General features: G+C 41.0%; 1 protein-coding gene across 3 annotated transcripts in view; it reads right to left on the bottom strand.

Moving 5' to 3' along the window:
* The window catches only part of LOC120055908 (rho GTPase-activating protein 21-like), a 74134-nt gene that overhangs the window by 31941 nt on the left and 25488 nt on the right, over positions 1 to 16705 (bottom strand). For 2 of the 3 annotated variants that reach the window (XM_039003950.1, XM_039003952.1), the window contains exons 5-7: positions 6152 to 6244; positions 5448 to 5526; positions 5290 to 5344 (exon numbers count right to left, since the gene is read on the bottom strand). In XM_039003950.1, the coding sequence (XP_038859878.1) occupies positions 5290 to 5344; positions 5448 to 5526; positions 6152 to 6244 (227 nt within the window). Of the gene's footprint in view, positions 1 to 1143; positions 1452 to 5289; positions 5345 to 5447; positions 5527 to 6151; positions 6245 to 16705 lie in introns of those variants that run through there. The other variant, XM_039003953.1, reaches the window with a different exon arrangement.

The following is a 16705-nucleotide window of genomic DNA, read 5'->3' as shown; positions in this document are numbered from 1 at the left end:
TTCAAAGTTTGCAGATTTGTAGAGTGGAAGCAATATGGTGGAAGTGCTACACTGCCTCGATCTATCTAAACTAGACCCTTCAAATTTGAAAATATAGAAGAGCAAGGGCAAACAGGAAGGGGTAGTAGGCAAAATGGAATCAGCAATGTGTGTAATATTCAACATTGCATTTCTAATACGTCTGGTAAAGAACTGGAGCAGTGAACGTTTACTAATGATAGCTGCTGTGTGTGGGTAGGCAGGCAGGGAGCAGAATGTTGTAGTGTGAGTGCGGAGGCGGTTAGCAGGTCAGGAGAGTCACTGGTGTTCATCAGCTCTCTCCATATTTAGATAGCTAGTTCTCTGGGTACTGTTCATCAGCTCTCTCCATATTTAGATAGCTAGTTCTCTGGGTACTGTTCATCAGCTCTCTCCATATTTAGATAGCTAGTTCTCTGGGTACTGTTCATCAGCTCTCTCCATATTTAAATAGCTAGTTCTCTGGGTACTGTTCATCAGCTCTCTCCATATTTAGATAGCTAGTTCTCTGGGTACTGTTCATCAGCTCTCTCCATATTTAGATAGCTAGTTCTCTGGGTACTGTTCATCAGCTCTCTCCATATTTAGATAGCTAGTTCTCTGGGTACTGTTCATCAGCTCTCTCCATATTTAGATAGCTAGTTCTCTGGGTACTGTTCATCAGCTCTCTCCATATTTAGATAGCTAGTTCTCTGGGTACTGTTCATCAGCTCTCTCCATATTTAGATAGCTAGTTCTCTGGGTACTGTTCATCTGCTCTCTCCATATTTAGATAACAGTACCCAGAGAACTAGCTAACTGTTCACTGTGCAACGAGAGCATGCTGTGCTGCCGCAACATGAGCAAATTACCCAATGATGGAAATGTTTTTCAGGAACTTTATTTCCACTGATTTCTGTCATACAAGATATGTAAGAGCAAACAGAAACAGTCCTATTCTGTCCAACACTACTGAGCCAGCCAGCGGGCATAGCTAGTCAGGTGATCTGTGATTGAATAGAGTGGACAAGAAGCAACAGATGTGTTGGAAGAAAGAAGGAAAGAGACAAGACTGGCATGCAAGACCGGCATGCAAGAACAAACAGTGATATACAGGAAGGTAGCCTATCTGTTTGGTTTACCCACCTTCTGGCTGACAGCACTGGCACTGTTAGAGCGAGACCTGAGACTCACAGAGATAGAGGGGGGCGGAAGATGCCCAGAACCCACAACTGTCCTCACAGCGCTAAACTTAACCTCTGTTATCATACTCCCAGGCAGCTTTTCAACACTCCAACAATGATACCTCAACACTCCTTCCAGCGAAACGCCAGCAGACAATGATCATCACATACAGATTCCATCAATGGTAGATTCCGTATAGCTGGCTGTGCAGCCTTCGTCCATTTGTCAAATGCCTTTCCATATTATTTTTCTCTGTTTGTCTTGCAACTAGCAAGCACAAAAAGTGACACGTCAGAATCAGGTGGACTTTAAACCCCAGCGCCTGGCATTGTATTACGATTGTTACGTAAGTCTCAACTGTATCCACAATCAGTGTTCTACAGGCAATCACTAGACCCTCCCTTCACCAATAGGGCACCAGTGGAGAGTTCACGGGTCAAGGGCCTTTATCAATGTCTGTGTCTGAAATGGCACCCTATTCCCTATGTAGTGCACTACTTTGACCAAAGCCATAGCAACCTATTCCCTATATGGTGACCAAACCTAGTGCACTAAATAGGGATAGCTTTCCATTTCAGAAGTAGCCTGGAATTAGCCTACTACCATGGCAATCGAATGAATGACACTACTAACTAGCAAAGCAGCTATGTGAGAACAGTACATTACCTCAACCCATCCTCAAACAAAAACATGACAACATGCGATACAAAGAGAAAATTAGACAGGGGGGAGCACAACATCAACATGTGTGGTGAAGTGGTTGTCATCATCCCTGCTGCAGCTTGCTTACCAGATCAGTGGTCTCCCGTGAAAAAGGCTACCGTTACAGCAGGAGAGAAAACGAGAGCAGTGAGAGAAGAAGAAGAATAGGGAAAAGGCTAGCAGCAGAGCAAATCACACACACTATAAAAAAGAAAAAAAGAGAACAGATAAGTGGTAGTCTTGATCACTGATGCCAGGGCTCTGGAGTCAAAGCACTAAAAATCCATCAGAACTGCAGCCACATCGAGGGAAAGCGAAAACGGGGAACAGACGTTGGCCGTGGCAGGACTGTCATATTAGCGATGCCAGCTGTGTGTGCCAGTCTGACCTGGGTGAGGTGTAGGTGGCAGGAGCAGAAGTAGCCTGCTGCCTCCGACAACACCGAGCTCTCCATCTCGCTGTTGCTCCCTCCAGCCGACTGCAGCAGCCAGGTTACAGCACTTACTGGATGAGCTGCTGCCTCCACTCTCTATCTGGTATCGCTCACACTCTCTATCCCTGCCTCGCTCCCTCTATCTGGTATCACTCACATGACGGAAGCAGCTGCTTGATTCTACATTCAGCTCAGATGATACTGCTTCCCATCCTCTTCTGCTCTCCTTCTCAGCAGCATCAACCTGTTCACAACTAAGGGGCTGTCAGCTGACTACAGCTGGTTTGATGATCTTCCCTCCCTCTCCCTCACTCAGCGTCTCTCTTGCTAAGCCACTGATTTTACTGCTGTTGACGTGTTCCACTGTAGCTGGTTTTCTGTGTGTGTACGGGAGTCTCTCTCCTCCTCCTCTAGTTAATAATGTCAGCCACCCAGCGAGCTGCGATGTTAATCCTCCAGCCCAGGCACAGCTGCATCAGTAGTGCGATACTCTGCCTCAGCAGTGGCTAGCCTTTTCATACACCCCGCTATCCTAGCACTGTGGACCAGCGGCCGCTAGCTAACGCAACAGATGTGCAACACAGCCCAGGGAAGGGGAGAGAAGTGGGGGATGGGAAAATAGAAGGGAGAGAGGGAGGTGGCTGAGCCAATAGGAAGGGAGAGAAGGAAAGAGGAGGGTAGGGAGAGGAAGCAGAGGGAATAGGTGGATGTTTACAGGCTCTGCTCTTCTATGATGATGTATGCCAGCTTGAGGGGCTCAGGTACTGAAGCTTGCTGTTTTAATTCAGGCTTTCTGTGAAATATCTTAACAGGACAGTTACCCAGTGTATGATCCAACCCCCCCTCATTCCTAGATGGTGTCAGCTGTGGCAAGCCAACAGTGAGACTTGAGGAGTAAGGGAGACACTGAAGGCTCTTAAGATGATTCCACAGTGTTCATTTAAATGACAATACTACTATGCGAGTACTCCTCTGTTACTTATACACGTATACTCATTACGCACAGATATGTAGCAGCTCAGACAACTGAGTTTACCTTCCTACTGAACCTAGAGCAGAATGCTTATCAGGCACCTCTGGTTGCCAGTAGCTATTGTGCATGAAAAGTTAATGATGAGAGTGGAGGCACACGCACGTTACTTTGAGGAGGTAACGTCATGTGGGCTTCCTTCAACTGCACTCAATTCACTGCTACAGTACAGAGACATGCAAGACTAGTCTGTGGGAGGAGAGAGAGACAGAGAGATGGAGGGAGGGAGGTGAAGAGAATGAACTGGCTGCCAAGAGCACTAAACTCCCACAATCTCAGTAGATGTTGTTTATCTCAGTTTCAGATGTGCAAATTTGAGAATGTATCCTACAACCTAAATTTCCCTGCTATTCCGGCATCAATTGAGCTCCATTTGACACCCATCTCTGCCTGCCCCCTGTGCTAATCTAAAATGAAATGTCAGCAGAAGGCAAGCTGAACCTCTTAGGCTCTCTGCTCAACTATTTATACCGGACACCGATTTTACGCAGCAATGCCTCCATGGCCAATTCCTTTGTAACCTCTCTCTAGCTATTCTGTGCGACAGGGAGCATGTGTCAATGAGTGGCCACAGAGCCTTTGGTAAGGTAAACATTCCAACACGGTGTTAATAGGCTCAGCTGTTAGACAATAGGGAGTTGGAGTCATTAAGCTGATGGGGACAGTTTGTGCTACAGTTGACAACAGCCTAGGTGTGACGGGTCAGCTAGTGTGGTGCAAAAGGGTGGAACCTGTGTTGACACAGCCAACCTCTCTGAATAGAACTGTACTAAGAGAGATGGTATGCATTAAGATGAACAACGTTTATTAGTGCATGTGGAGTTCACAATTAGTAAGGAACGGCATTCTTTCCTTTCTCTAAAACGTTCTATATTTGACTTATTATTTTGATCTCACCAATGTGAGAGAGATAACAAAAGTTGAGAGTCAATGCTTTATGAGTGCCAGTGTTTCCCCTATATGCATTTAGCAGCGGCGCACCGCCTCTACTAAATCATGGCCACTGCAATAAAAACAATTATTGTTATTCTTTTTTAAAATTATTACAGGAAATTAAACTGCTAATTTTCTCTCAGCCCCATGGCAAAATGTGTTGATCAGCCAGAAGACGAATGTCTGAAAACGCTTTCATACAATGTGATTATTTGAGAGAGGAAAAACATCTGTGCACAACATTTTTACAAAAGGTAACGATCAACTCTTGGCTGTGGGTGATTGGCTGTGAAGGCGCAAACCTGGAGTACTGCCTGTCACATGCTCTGGAGAGCATGTCTGATGCTGATCCCTGTTGCGTAAGGACATAGTGGGCGAGAAACAGACACCGGCAGGGAGTCTGTAGCATGCTTTAATTTACATATGCATTTATGCCAGTACCCAGCTGCTTAGATTCTAAATCATTTCTCCCCCGAGTAGAAACAATCATCTTGCCTCAGACCTACTAACATGCAACTCTTCTCCATGTCAAAAGTCGAGACTTAAGAGTTTGTGTGTGTTTGTGTGGTGTGTTTGTTTTTTGTTTTTATTGCGTGTGTGTGAGTTTATTAAGTGTGTGAGAGTGTTCATTTCTCAAAGTGACCCTTCAAACTTCTAGAATGAGGTCAGCCCTGCAGCAGAGAAGCATTAGCAGCACTTGGAGCTCCAGCAGCAGTCAGTGGAGAGGACAGGCTGTGGTGGCCTGGTTATGAGGCCCAGATAGAGCACTATGAAGGGAGGGGGTTTCATCAGGGTACTGCATCCCCTCTGGAGCAGGACTAGTCTCCCCACATACACCCTTCACAGAGAAACTAGAACTGCTTCACTGATCTAATGCTTGATCACAATAATAGAGACTAAGTTGATGACTTAGAAGTGGAAAGAGACGCAGACAGAAGTACTTCTGTTTTACAGTGGCTAAATATAGGAAGAGACTAAATCACTGCAGTAATGATCTTTACAAACTTACCAGCTGCAGTATGTCTTCATCTTTTGGCATAACACAGAGTTCAAGAAAGGCATCACTGTAATAGAAACACAAAGCCAAAAAAAGGTAAACAATAACAAAAGACAAGCAGGAAATCAGTCACTGACAACAATAAAGGTATTTTTATTTTGAGCCCTCACCTGTTTTGGATCAAGGCTATGACCTGAGAGTAGGTTTTCCCAATGATACTCGCTCTGTTCACCTTTACTATCCTGTCTCCTGTTGACAATTAGAAGGAGAGAGAGGATTAGAAGTTAGACTGGTAATATGTGAGTGACACAGCACTAATGGCAGGTGTATGTGTGTCTTTGAAGAGAGGAACCTGTGCTGGTTATAGGGTAGTAGGCCCTTAGCTCAGTAAGAGGCAGCTTCCCTACTAGGCTGACAGTCAAAGGGGAAGGAGGAAAGGAAACTGATCAGTCATCTGATGTGTGTTTACTATAATTCAGTGCCTGAGGAAGCTGAGCTCTCTGCCTCTACTAACACAACTCCTCAGACAGAAAAATAAAGAAAAAATCTGAGAACACTACTGAGAATCTCTGATCAAACTACTGAGAATCTCTGAGCAAACTGCCCAGCATAGGGTGGACTGAAATCATAATTTACAGATCTCTGGGATTGGACCAACATTATGTCCAACAGTGCACCATAACTATAGTAGTCCTGCTGTATCGTAGGGGAATACAGTCATGATGATATTCTTTTTCCAAAACTCACAAAATTGCTTTAATATATTGATTCTATAATACAATTACTTCTATGACGTCACCTAGCTATGATAAAGACAGAAACCACAGAGAACATAGGAAGGTACAATTTCAGTGCGTTGCCGTTAATCAGTTACCTGTGCAGAGTCCAGCTTCGTTGGCAGGACCTCCCTCCTTCACTTGCTTCACAAAGATGGTGTCCATTGGCTCCAGCCTATTCCGTGGTCTCCCTGACAACAAAGACAAAGTGTCATCATCAGCAACCATTAAACACATTCCTCTGGAGGTCACATGGTGGTGACATACCAGATCCGCTCACAACAGTAACACAGTAGTCATTAAATGAATAATCCCAGTCATACTACATATCTGCCCAGATTAGGTACAATAGGATGTTATCATGAAGTGTCTAGAAGGGTAGTAGTCAGATTAATTTCCATTTAGAAAGACACATTGTTGACCTCAGCAGACCTACAATACACTACACTAAGAGCAGAGGACCCAAACTAGAATGCACCACCCACCCACAACTCTCAGTTAAACACAACCCAGACTGAGACGCACTCAATGTGAAGCAGCCAGTCCAACAACACACCCCATTAACGGCTACCAGACACAACCCTAAATTGTAGACATTTACTAAGGGGAGAAAGAGTGAGTGTGAGTGAGAGAGTGAGTGAGAGCAAGAGCAACAGGATGACAGAGACAGAGAAAGTGATATATAGAGCAATAGATAAGGAGGAACTGTCACAACATTCAGAGGCATGTGAATTAAAGCAGTGACAGCAGAATAACAGAGTGGTTTGGTTTCTCTGTGTGTCACATTGCCTGTTCCTAATACAACAAAACTAAATGAGAATGAAGGAATTCAACTGAGTCGGAAAAAGCCTCCTAATATGGTGGGTGAGCTGGTGGGGATTTGGGGAAGGGAAATGAATGCATCTGAGTTTAGTTGGAGAACCTGTTTGCTCATTCTTCCCCTGTCTCCTAGCAGCTGAATAGGGGAGGAAAGCAAAGGAGAGCGAGGGAGTAAGAGGGAGGGAGAGCAGAGAGAGAGCTCAGCTGCACAACTCCCACTCCTTCCCAATAAACAAACACAGCTCCAGGCTCACTAGACACAAAGCTCTGTCCAACTACTTATCACTGTGTAAGTTGGTGAATTAGAATGAACAGGAATGTTGTATCTTATGTGGAAGTCTCAGTGAGTACATTTGATATTAAACCGATTATGGCAGTAGGCAGAGTATGGCATTAGTCATGTAAACACACTACTCTCCTTATCTTAAATCGACGTATAGTCATACTCGAAGTAAACATACACCGATTAAAACACCTGGTTTTCTGAGTATTTTTTATTTATTATTAGGACATGTAAACGTCTTAATCAGAGTTATAGATGGGTATCTGATCTGCACATGTGCTAGCATGAGCAGTGCAAGCTTCCTTCTTTTGCAAGAGTGAAGTGAGTTTGGAAAAACGGACAATATTTTGCATACAAACTTTATGTCCGAACTCAGAATCAAATATGCTCCATAAAAATAACATGGTCACTGTGATAAAGCATTTATCAAAGTCCCATCATGTAGCCTGATTTCATTTGTGGTCACGTAGGGCTGACCCCATTTAGTACAACTGCCAGGTCGCAGTTGTAAATGAGAACTTGTTCTCAACTAGCCTACCTTGTTAAATAAAGGTGAAATAAATAGTTGACTGGTCGATTGTTTGGTCGATCGACCGAGATTTCTTTAGTTGACCAGTTGCAAAAAATAAAAAATAAATTAAAAAAAATTCATGGTGTAGCCTACAAGACACCAGCCTGATTCGCGCCTTTCTGAGTGGACTAATCCATTGTGGAGGCCGTAGGGGTGGCACAGTCCATGACTAAGACGTGCTAAAACAAAACAAAAGTATGTTTGAATGACACTGAGGTGCAGTGTTGTCACAGCTAATACCGGTTTGCCTGAGGCTGATACCGCGCACAGGTGTTTGTACACATGCATATACACACATACACTCATTCAAATGCACACACGTGTACATACACGGACACACACACGTAAATAGTGCCATACATGCACCCAAACATATTCAGTTGGCCTTGCTGTTATGATTTTCGTTGTCCTTGATGTCTTTTGTTTTTTTTTGCATGGATGTTTTCGGTTTGCCTTTCTTTCTCTTTTATCTCTTTTCATTTTGTTGGTGCATTTGGGGGGCGGGGGCTTGGGGGGGGCTGTCAGATGGTTGAGGGGCAGCTCTTGGGGAATTGTGGGTGGGGGATCTTGGAGGGCTGGTGGCCTGGCGGTTGGAGCTTAGTCGGGGGTGATAGTTCTCTGGTTCAGGTCCCCGTTTTTGACCTTGTGGGGGGGGGGGGGGGGGGGGGGGGGGGGTCTGTCGACGTGCCCTTGAGCAGGACGTTGACCCTGGTGGCTTCTGTGGGTCGCTCTGGATGGGAGTCTGTTATATGACTAATGTGATGTAAATGTTGAGCGGCTTCACTGCAAGTAGATTGTATGTTATAATATTCAATAAAAACACATAAACAAAAAAGACATGCACTACTGAAAATGTAAATGGTTATATTACATAGGAACAGATGCAACCATAATAAAAATAGTGGTCGCTGTCCGCGGTTATGAAACATCAGTGCGCTGCTGAATTGGTGCCTTTTCCTAGACCATGTTGCTATATGCATAATAGCAAAGTTAACCAGCATATTGGTGTTGAGAACAATATGGCAGCGGTGGAGTTAGGAGACGAGAAAACAGCCCTTGCCTTAATTGTCTAAGAGAGGAAACTAACTTTATTAGGTCTATAATCAATAGCCTAACTGCTTAATGTGCCTGGTTTTATGAATAATCCATATACTGTATATCTACAGAAATAAGACATGTTCTGCTTCTGTTGCCGGTTTGTTTAACAGCCTACTGATTCCGTGAGCACCAAGCCACATGCAACTACATGTCGGATAAACAACTTCACAAATTTGGCTGTTTTCAATCTTTGCTATGCTGTAATAAAAGGCTTCACACTTTTTTTTACTTTGTTAGAACACCCTCTCTGGTATTATTTATCATTTATTTAGAGTTGTTTACACTGTTCCAGATTGTCTGAAAAATCATATTTATAATAATAACCTTCCTTTTTCGTGATCTCCTTATTACAATCATTATAATAAGTCATGTCATTATCATTAGTCGTTTTAGTATAGCTGCCTTTGAGCTGTAAGCCTAAGAGCGTATCCTGTTTAGTCTTACTACCTTAACTTAAGCCTAGATTTCAATACTTATATTTAGTGTATTCGGAAAGTATATAGACCCCTTCCCTTTTCCCACATTTTGTTATGTTACAGCCTTATTCTAAAATGTTTTTGAAATGTTTTATTCCCCTCATCAATCTACACACAATACCCCATAAAGGACAAAGTGAAAACAGGTTTTTAGAAATGTTTGCAAATTAAATTGAGCTCAGGTGCATCTTGTTTCCATTGATCACCCTTAAGCTGTTTCTACAACCTGATTGGAGTCCACCTGTGGTAAATTCAATTAATTGGACATTATTTGGAAAGGCACACTTGTCTACAGCGCATTCGGAAAGTATTCAGACCCTTTGAACCTGATGGTCATTCTGACAGAGCTCCAGAGTTCATCTGTGGAGATGAGAGAACCTTCCAGAAGGACAACCATCTTTGCAGGACTCCACCAAATCAGGATTTTATGGTAGAGTGGCCAGATGGAAGCAACTTTCTTGATCTCCAGTATTTTTCACAACTAGTCAAACTGATTTCACACATCTGATTTTCTCTTTACCTCCTGAGCAACCAGTAAATATTCCCCAGTTTTGAGTTTGTCACACCCTCTGCATCCATTTCCCTGTTATGGAGTTCAGAGTTTGTTATAACCAATTGATTGATGTGATTATGATACTCTGTAGGTCAGGGAACAGGGAATGTTATTCCTAAACAAATGAGGTACTTCGGTAACAACTTCTCAGTCAGAAATGCCTGTAATTATGATGCCGCTTCAGCAACACGGACAGCGCGATAAACACTGTTGATGTTCTGTGGTGGTCACGGCAGCAGGGAGGAGAGAGAGACAACAGGTGCTAGTCACACAGCCACTCGCTGCCATTTTCTTTTTTAAACACAGCGCAGGAAGTCTGAGCCCTGCCAGGTACAATCAAATCAATTATGGTTGGACTCCCTCTAGTCATGTGTGTCTTAATTATTTCATCAAACAGTGAGCTTAAAGCATCAGACAAGCTCAGTGCATAAAGTTGATTTTATTAAAACACATAGGAAGCACTTAAGGAAATCATGAATGTCATGGATATATTGGAATTAGTGGATATATGGAGACTTAAATACCCTGATTTAGTGAGATATACATGGCGGAGGCTGAATCAAGCTAGTCGTCTTGACTACTTTCTTATACCATTCTCTCTGGCACCAAAAGTTAAAAAAGTGTTGATAGGGGACAGAATGCGGTCGGATCATCACATAATTGGCATATATATTTCTCTTACAGAATTTCCACGTGGGCGAGGATATTGGAAATTTAATCAAAGTCTACTAGATGATAAATTGTTTAGAACTAGGACAGAAGATTTTATAACTGACTTTTTCAGACATAACATAGGTACAGCAGATCCCCTTATTGTATGGGACACTTTTAAGTGTGCCTTTAGAGGCCATGCAATTCAGTACTCATCTATAAAACAAAGGGAATTTAGATCAAAAGAGTCCATATTAACAAAGGAAATTGAAGGACTAACAGTACAGTTAGATAGCAATAAAAACAGTACCATAGAGGCACAGAATAAGTTAGAGGAAAAACAAAAAGAAATGGAGGAACTTATTCAAGAAAGATCCAGTGTAATATATTATAAAAATAAAGCGAACTGGATGGAATATGGGGAAAAATGCACCAAATTCTTTTTCAATCTTCAATATAGAAATGCTACCAAAAAAAATGTATTAAAACTTGTTACAAATGATGGAGTCACGCATGATTCACCAAATGATATTTTGAAAGAGGAAGTAAAGTACTGTAAGAATATGTTTTCGTTTCAGGCTCCTCCATCTCCACTAACTGAAACTAATTGTATGGATTTTTTTCCTATTAATAATGTAAAATTAACATCTGTACAGAAAGACTCATGTGAAGGCCAAATTACAGAGGAGGAACTGCTTGATGCAATTGGGGCCTTTAAGGATGGGAAAACTCCAGGGCTGGATGGCATACCAGTGGAAGTATACAAAACTTTTTTTGATATACTCAAAGGACCATTATTAGCTTGTTTTAACCACTCCTATATAAATGGTAGATTATCAGACACGCAACAAGAAGGTCTGATATCGTTATTACTGAAACAGGACCCAAGTGGTATATATAAAGATCCAGTCCAATTAAAAAATTGGAGACCTCTTACACTTCAGTGTTGTGATGCAAAAATCCTAGCAAAATGCTTGGCGCATAGAATAAAAAAAGTTTTGTCAGATATTATTCATCCTAATCAGACAGGTTTTTTACATGGACGATACATTGGAGATAATATAAGGCAAGTACTGGAAACAATAGAACACTATGAAATATCGGGGACACCAGGTCTGGTTTTCATAGCTGATTTTGAAAAGGCTTTTGATAAAGTACGACTGGAGTTTATATATAAATGCCTAGAATATTTCAATTTTGGGGAATCTCTTATAAAATGGGTTAAAATTATGTATAGTAACCCTAGGTGTAAAATAGTAAATAATGGCTACATCTCAGAAAGTTTTAAACTATCTAGAGGAGTAAAACAAGGTTGTCCACTATCGGCATATCTATTTATTATTGCCATCGAAATGTTAGCTGTTAAAATTAGATCAAACATTAATATTAATGGATTAGAAATCCGTGGCTTAAAAACTAAGGTGTCATTGTACGCTGATGATTCATGTTTTCTTTTAAAACCACAACTAGAGTCTCTCCACGGCCTCATAGAGGATCTAGATACCTTTGCTATCCTCTCTGGATTAAAACCAAATTATGATAAATGTACCATATTACGTATTGGATCACTAAAAAATACACATTTTATATTGCCATGTAGTTTACCAATTAAATGGTCTGACGGAGATGTGGACATACTCGGTATAAAAATCCCAAAAGAAAGAAATGATCTCACTCCAATAAATTTTTATAGAAAGTTAGCAAAAATAGATAAGATCTTGCTACCATGGAAAGGAAAATACTTGTCTATTTGTGGAAAAATCACCCTGATTAACTCTTTAGTCATATCACAGTTTACCTATTTGCTTATGGTTTTGCCTACACCTAGTGACCTGCTTTTTAAATTATATGAACAAAAAATATTCCATTTTATTTGGAACGGCAAGCCAGATAAAATTAAAAGGGCCTATTTATATAACGAATATGAATTCGGAGGGCAGAAATTATTAAATATTAAAGCATTAGACCTCTCACTAAAGGCATCAGTCATACAAAAGTTATACTTAAATCCAAACTGGTTCTCTAGTAAATTGGTACGAATGTCTCATCCTATGTTCAAGAAGGGCCTTTTTCCCTTTATTCAGATTACACCTGCTCACTTTCGGTTGTTTGAAAAGGAAATAATCTCCAAAATATCCTTATTTTTTAAACAAGCCTTAGAAAGTTGGTTGCAATTTCAGTTTAATCCACCTGAAAGGACGGAACAAATAGTACAACAAATATTGTGGTTAAATTCAAATATAGTAATTGATAAAAAAAACTGTATTTATCGAAGAAATGTTTAAAAAAGGTATAATTTTTGTGAATGATATCATAAATAGGACTGGTGGAGTAATGTCACACATGCAGCTAACACAGACATATGGAAATGTCTGCTCTACCCAAAATTACAACCAATTAATTGCAGCATTACCACAAAAATGGAAGAGGCAAGTAGAAGGGGAAAAAAGTAAGGAACTTGTATGTCGGCCCTGTATTAAAGAACATAAATGGTTAAAGAAAAGTGTGATAAATAAAAACATATACCAATTTCATTTAAGGACCAAAAAACTGACAGCTGTGCCATATAAATTGCAAAATAGTTGGGAAGAGATTTTCGATGTACCCATTCCATGGCACATGGTTTATGAATTGATACGCAAAACAACGCCGGATTCAAAACTTCGAATTTTTCAATTTAAATTACTGTACAAAATTCTTGCAACTAATAGAATGTTATATATATGGGGTATACAATCTTCCCAGCTCTGCAGATTCTGTTGTGAGGAGGCAGAGTCATTAGATCATTTATTTTGGTATTGTCCATATGTAGCTCGTTTTTGGTCACAGGTCCAGGAATGGCTGAAGAATTGCAACATTTGCCTAGAACTAACGCTACAGATAGCAATACTGGGGGATTTGAAAAGCCATAGTCAATCAATCAATAATATAATAATTATTTTAGCAAAAATGTTTATTTTTAATTTACAATCTGTAGAAGCTATGAGAATAGGAAGGTTCAAATCTTTTGTGAAGCATCACAGCACAGTTGAAAAATATATGGCAAATAAAAATCCGAAATGGATGATGTTGGAAGATAGATGGGAAGGGTTGAGTGGAACTGAAGGGTGGGACTAATAACAAGATAAACAATGTAGGGCATACGGGATCTGTGAAATGTGTATAGGTGCGGAGCTTTTGTGAAATAGCACAGTTACAAGTGGAAATAAAATTGGATGGACAACAGAAATAGAGGAAGGACTAAGAACAAACAAGAGAGAACTATTATAAAGTAGTCTGTGTCTGTAAAATAGGTATAAGATGTATAAATTGAAGGTAAAAGCAGAAGTGTTTCTTAGTTTACTCCAATTGGGGGAGCGGTGGTAGGGTTGCGGGGAATAATAATAAAGGTATATTCTTTAAAAAAGTATGTATGTCTATATAGGTATGTGTATGTATATATGTATATATGTATGCATGCATGTATGGATATATATATTTACCCAAAAAAATATGGGGGATTGGAAATGATGCAGACAATTACATTGGAAGCAACATTCTTTCCGCAATATTAAGCTGATCCACCCCAAAAAAAAAAAAAAAAACACATAGGATGTGTCTGTATATCCTATGTGTTTCGACCAATCGATTGGTCTAAAGAACAGATGACTCTTGGTCGACCAATATTTTGTTTTTGTCGGGGACAGCCCTAAGGCCATGTAAACAGAATTATTAGGGAAATCGTTATTCTTGCAAAGCATGTAAACGCTTTAAAGGAACTATATTAATATGACTATTCACAATAATTGTATAATTGTGTGCATGTAACCATACTCAAATGGTAAGCATGAAATATCATTAGTAAGCACTGACGGTGGCAGCAAGATCTTTGCCAAACAGGTTTTTCAATACAAAATAAACACATTAGTGAGATGTGTTTGATAGCGATTGAGAGAAGCAAATGAAGCAAGACATTGATAGAGAGAACAAGAGAGAGAAAACTGAGTGATTGAAAAAGATGGGAGTGGGTGTTTGATACGCCACGGAGCACCCACTCACTGCTCTCTCCTTCTCCCTGTGGGTGTTTGACAGATTGAGAGGGACACTGACACACCTGTAAACAGTTATAACACGTTCACAGATCTGATTTTCCTCACCTTAGAGCTGAGCCACTGAACCTTTCTTAGAAGAGCTATGCAAGACAAGGCTATGCATGCTATATATGCACCACCATCACCTGGCCAGCGTGTTAAAACAAACACAACCTATTGTTGCTCACAATCACATATGAATGTGTTATGTATGACGGAACAGGAGCCTCACCTCCCAACGACATCAGTGTTACCAGGCTCCCTCTTGTGGCAAGTGGCAGAACCACAGCATACCATAACAACACTACTGCTTGATAATAAAGTATCCAGTGATTTGATACTAGCAGTGACTCAGTGACTGCTGATGAGACCATTTCCAACACTAACATGAGCTCAGTCAGTCCCAGACAGTGTAAATCATTTGACGTGAGGAGTCAGTTTAAATCTGGACCCCAGTCCTTTTCTTTTCATTTCCTCTCCATACTGTTTTTTATTAGAACAATCTCAAGTTGTTCCCAGCAGGGAATCATGGAATGCATTAACTCAAATTAAATGGAATAGCCAGTAGAGGGTGCACCAGAGACATGTGTTATCCACCAGTCAGTCAGGAGCGGGAGACTCCAATGATGCAACACCGGGTTCACAGCAGTAGGCATGTTCATTAGACCTTTGGTTGTGTTTGAGAGCATCAAAACCGCAATGTATCATGGGTAAATTGTGAGTGACTGATCTAAAATAATATAGAGTAGTTATGTATGATGCAAGGTTAGTCAGTCTCGATTCGCCTTTAAATTCGGCTACAATGTCGAACAGCCTCCACGTGGTAAACAAAGAGATTCCCTCTCATTCACAATGGCAGTCCTGGGATAACCCAGAGTCAGCAAACTAGTCTCCATAGACACAGTCACACCCCACATTCACGTATCTGGGAATATCATATGCCACCTATACATTATACTGTAATATGACCGATTGAAGATGTAACCTACGTGACATCAGAAACAAACTGAAACAAGCACACAGACGAATGCAAACTGAAACAAGCACACAGACGAATGCAAACTGAAACAAGCACACAGACGAATGCAAAATGAAAGTAGTGATTTAAGATCTGCCCCTCTCCCTCTCTGAGCTACATGATAATTAATGCAGTAACATTGTTTATAGCTTATAGGGGAGGGGGGGGGGGGGGGGGGGGGGCAATTATTTATCTTTTATCCAGTCAGATATACACTCCAAACAGCCTACCCGACCGCTCGGAGGTGTACGCATGGTCCTAAAGAGCACAGTTGCCTCGTTTTGTATCACATTCCAATTATAAAACTGGGGGGGACAGAAATGCAATTTCAGATTGTGAAATTGCACCCCCTAAGTGCCAAGCCAAGACAGTTTGGGAGCATCTCAGGTTGTTTTCACTACCAGGGTATAAAATTTACTTTTAAAGTCCACCAGCCACTGTGGCAGGTAGATTTAAAAACTACCAACAGTGTTTCCTCTGCGTTCATTTACGTGTGGCGCTGCACCACGGCAGAATCATTGGCGCTACACAAAGAGAGACATCCTATTTCTACCAAACATAGTTTCAAAAAAGTTCTGTAAAGCACATGTGCTTTTATTGGTAAATTGATGATCTGTTTGGGTTCAACACTGTTCTGAAGGTTATTTAGCTCTGTGAGCTGTGGCAGGCAGCCTGCAACTCAAGAAACACAGTGCGCAAGTGACCAGTGCTCGATACAGACAGACACTCTGCGGCGTGAAACACAATTCACTTCAATCACTTCAGAGTGCACCTGCATGATAAACTGCAAGAAAGGTACATCAGCTTGTTTGCTTGACTAACGTTAGCTAGCCAACTAGTTAACTACATTAGCTAGCTATAACCTAAAAACTCTACTAACGTCATTTAGATCTATAATATTGCTGCCACAATTGTAACGGCAATTAGCTATCCAATATCCACAACTATGTTGATGATAGAAACATGATTAACTAACGTTACTAGTCTAGCAAGTTAGCGAGCTAGTTTGTTTGGAACTGTATCAAGTGCAAGCAATATGGCTATGTTTATCCGTCTTCGACTTTGATTTATTTTTATCCGATGAGTTTATTGAAATATTTCCAGCCACAGCAG

The sequence above is a fragment of the Salvelinus namaycush genome, chromosome 11, assembly GCF_016432855.1.
Source record: "Salvelinus namaycush isolate Seneca chromosome 11, SaNama_1.0, whole genome shotgun sequence".
In the NCBI taxonomy this organism is placed as follows: domain Eukaryota; kingdom Metazoa; phylum Chordata; class Actinopteri; order Salmoniformes; family Salmonidae; genus Salvelinus; species Salvelinus namaycush.
Note: the sequence above shows the minus strand (reverse complement) of the source record. Positions and strands in the feature narration are given on the sequence as shown.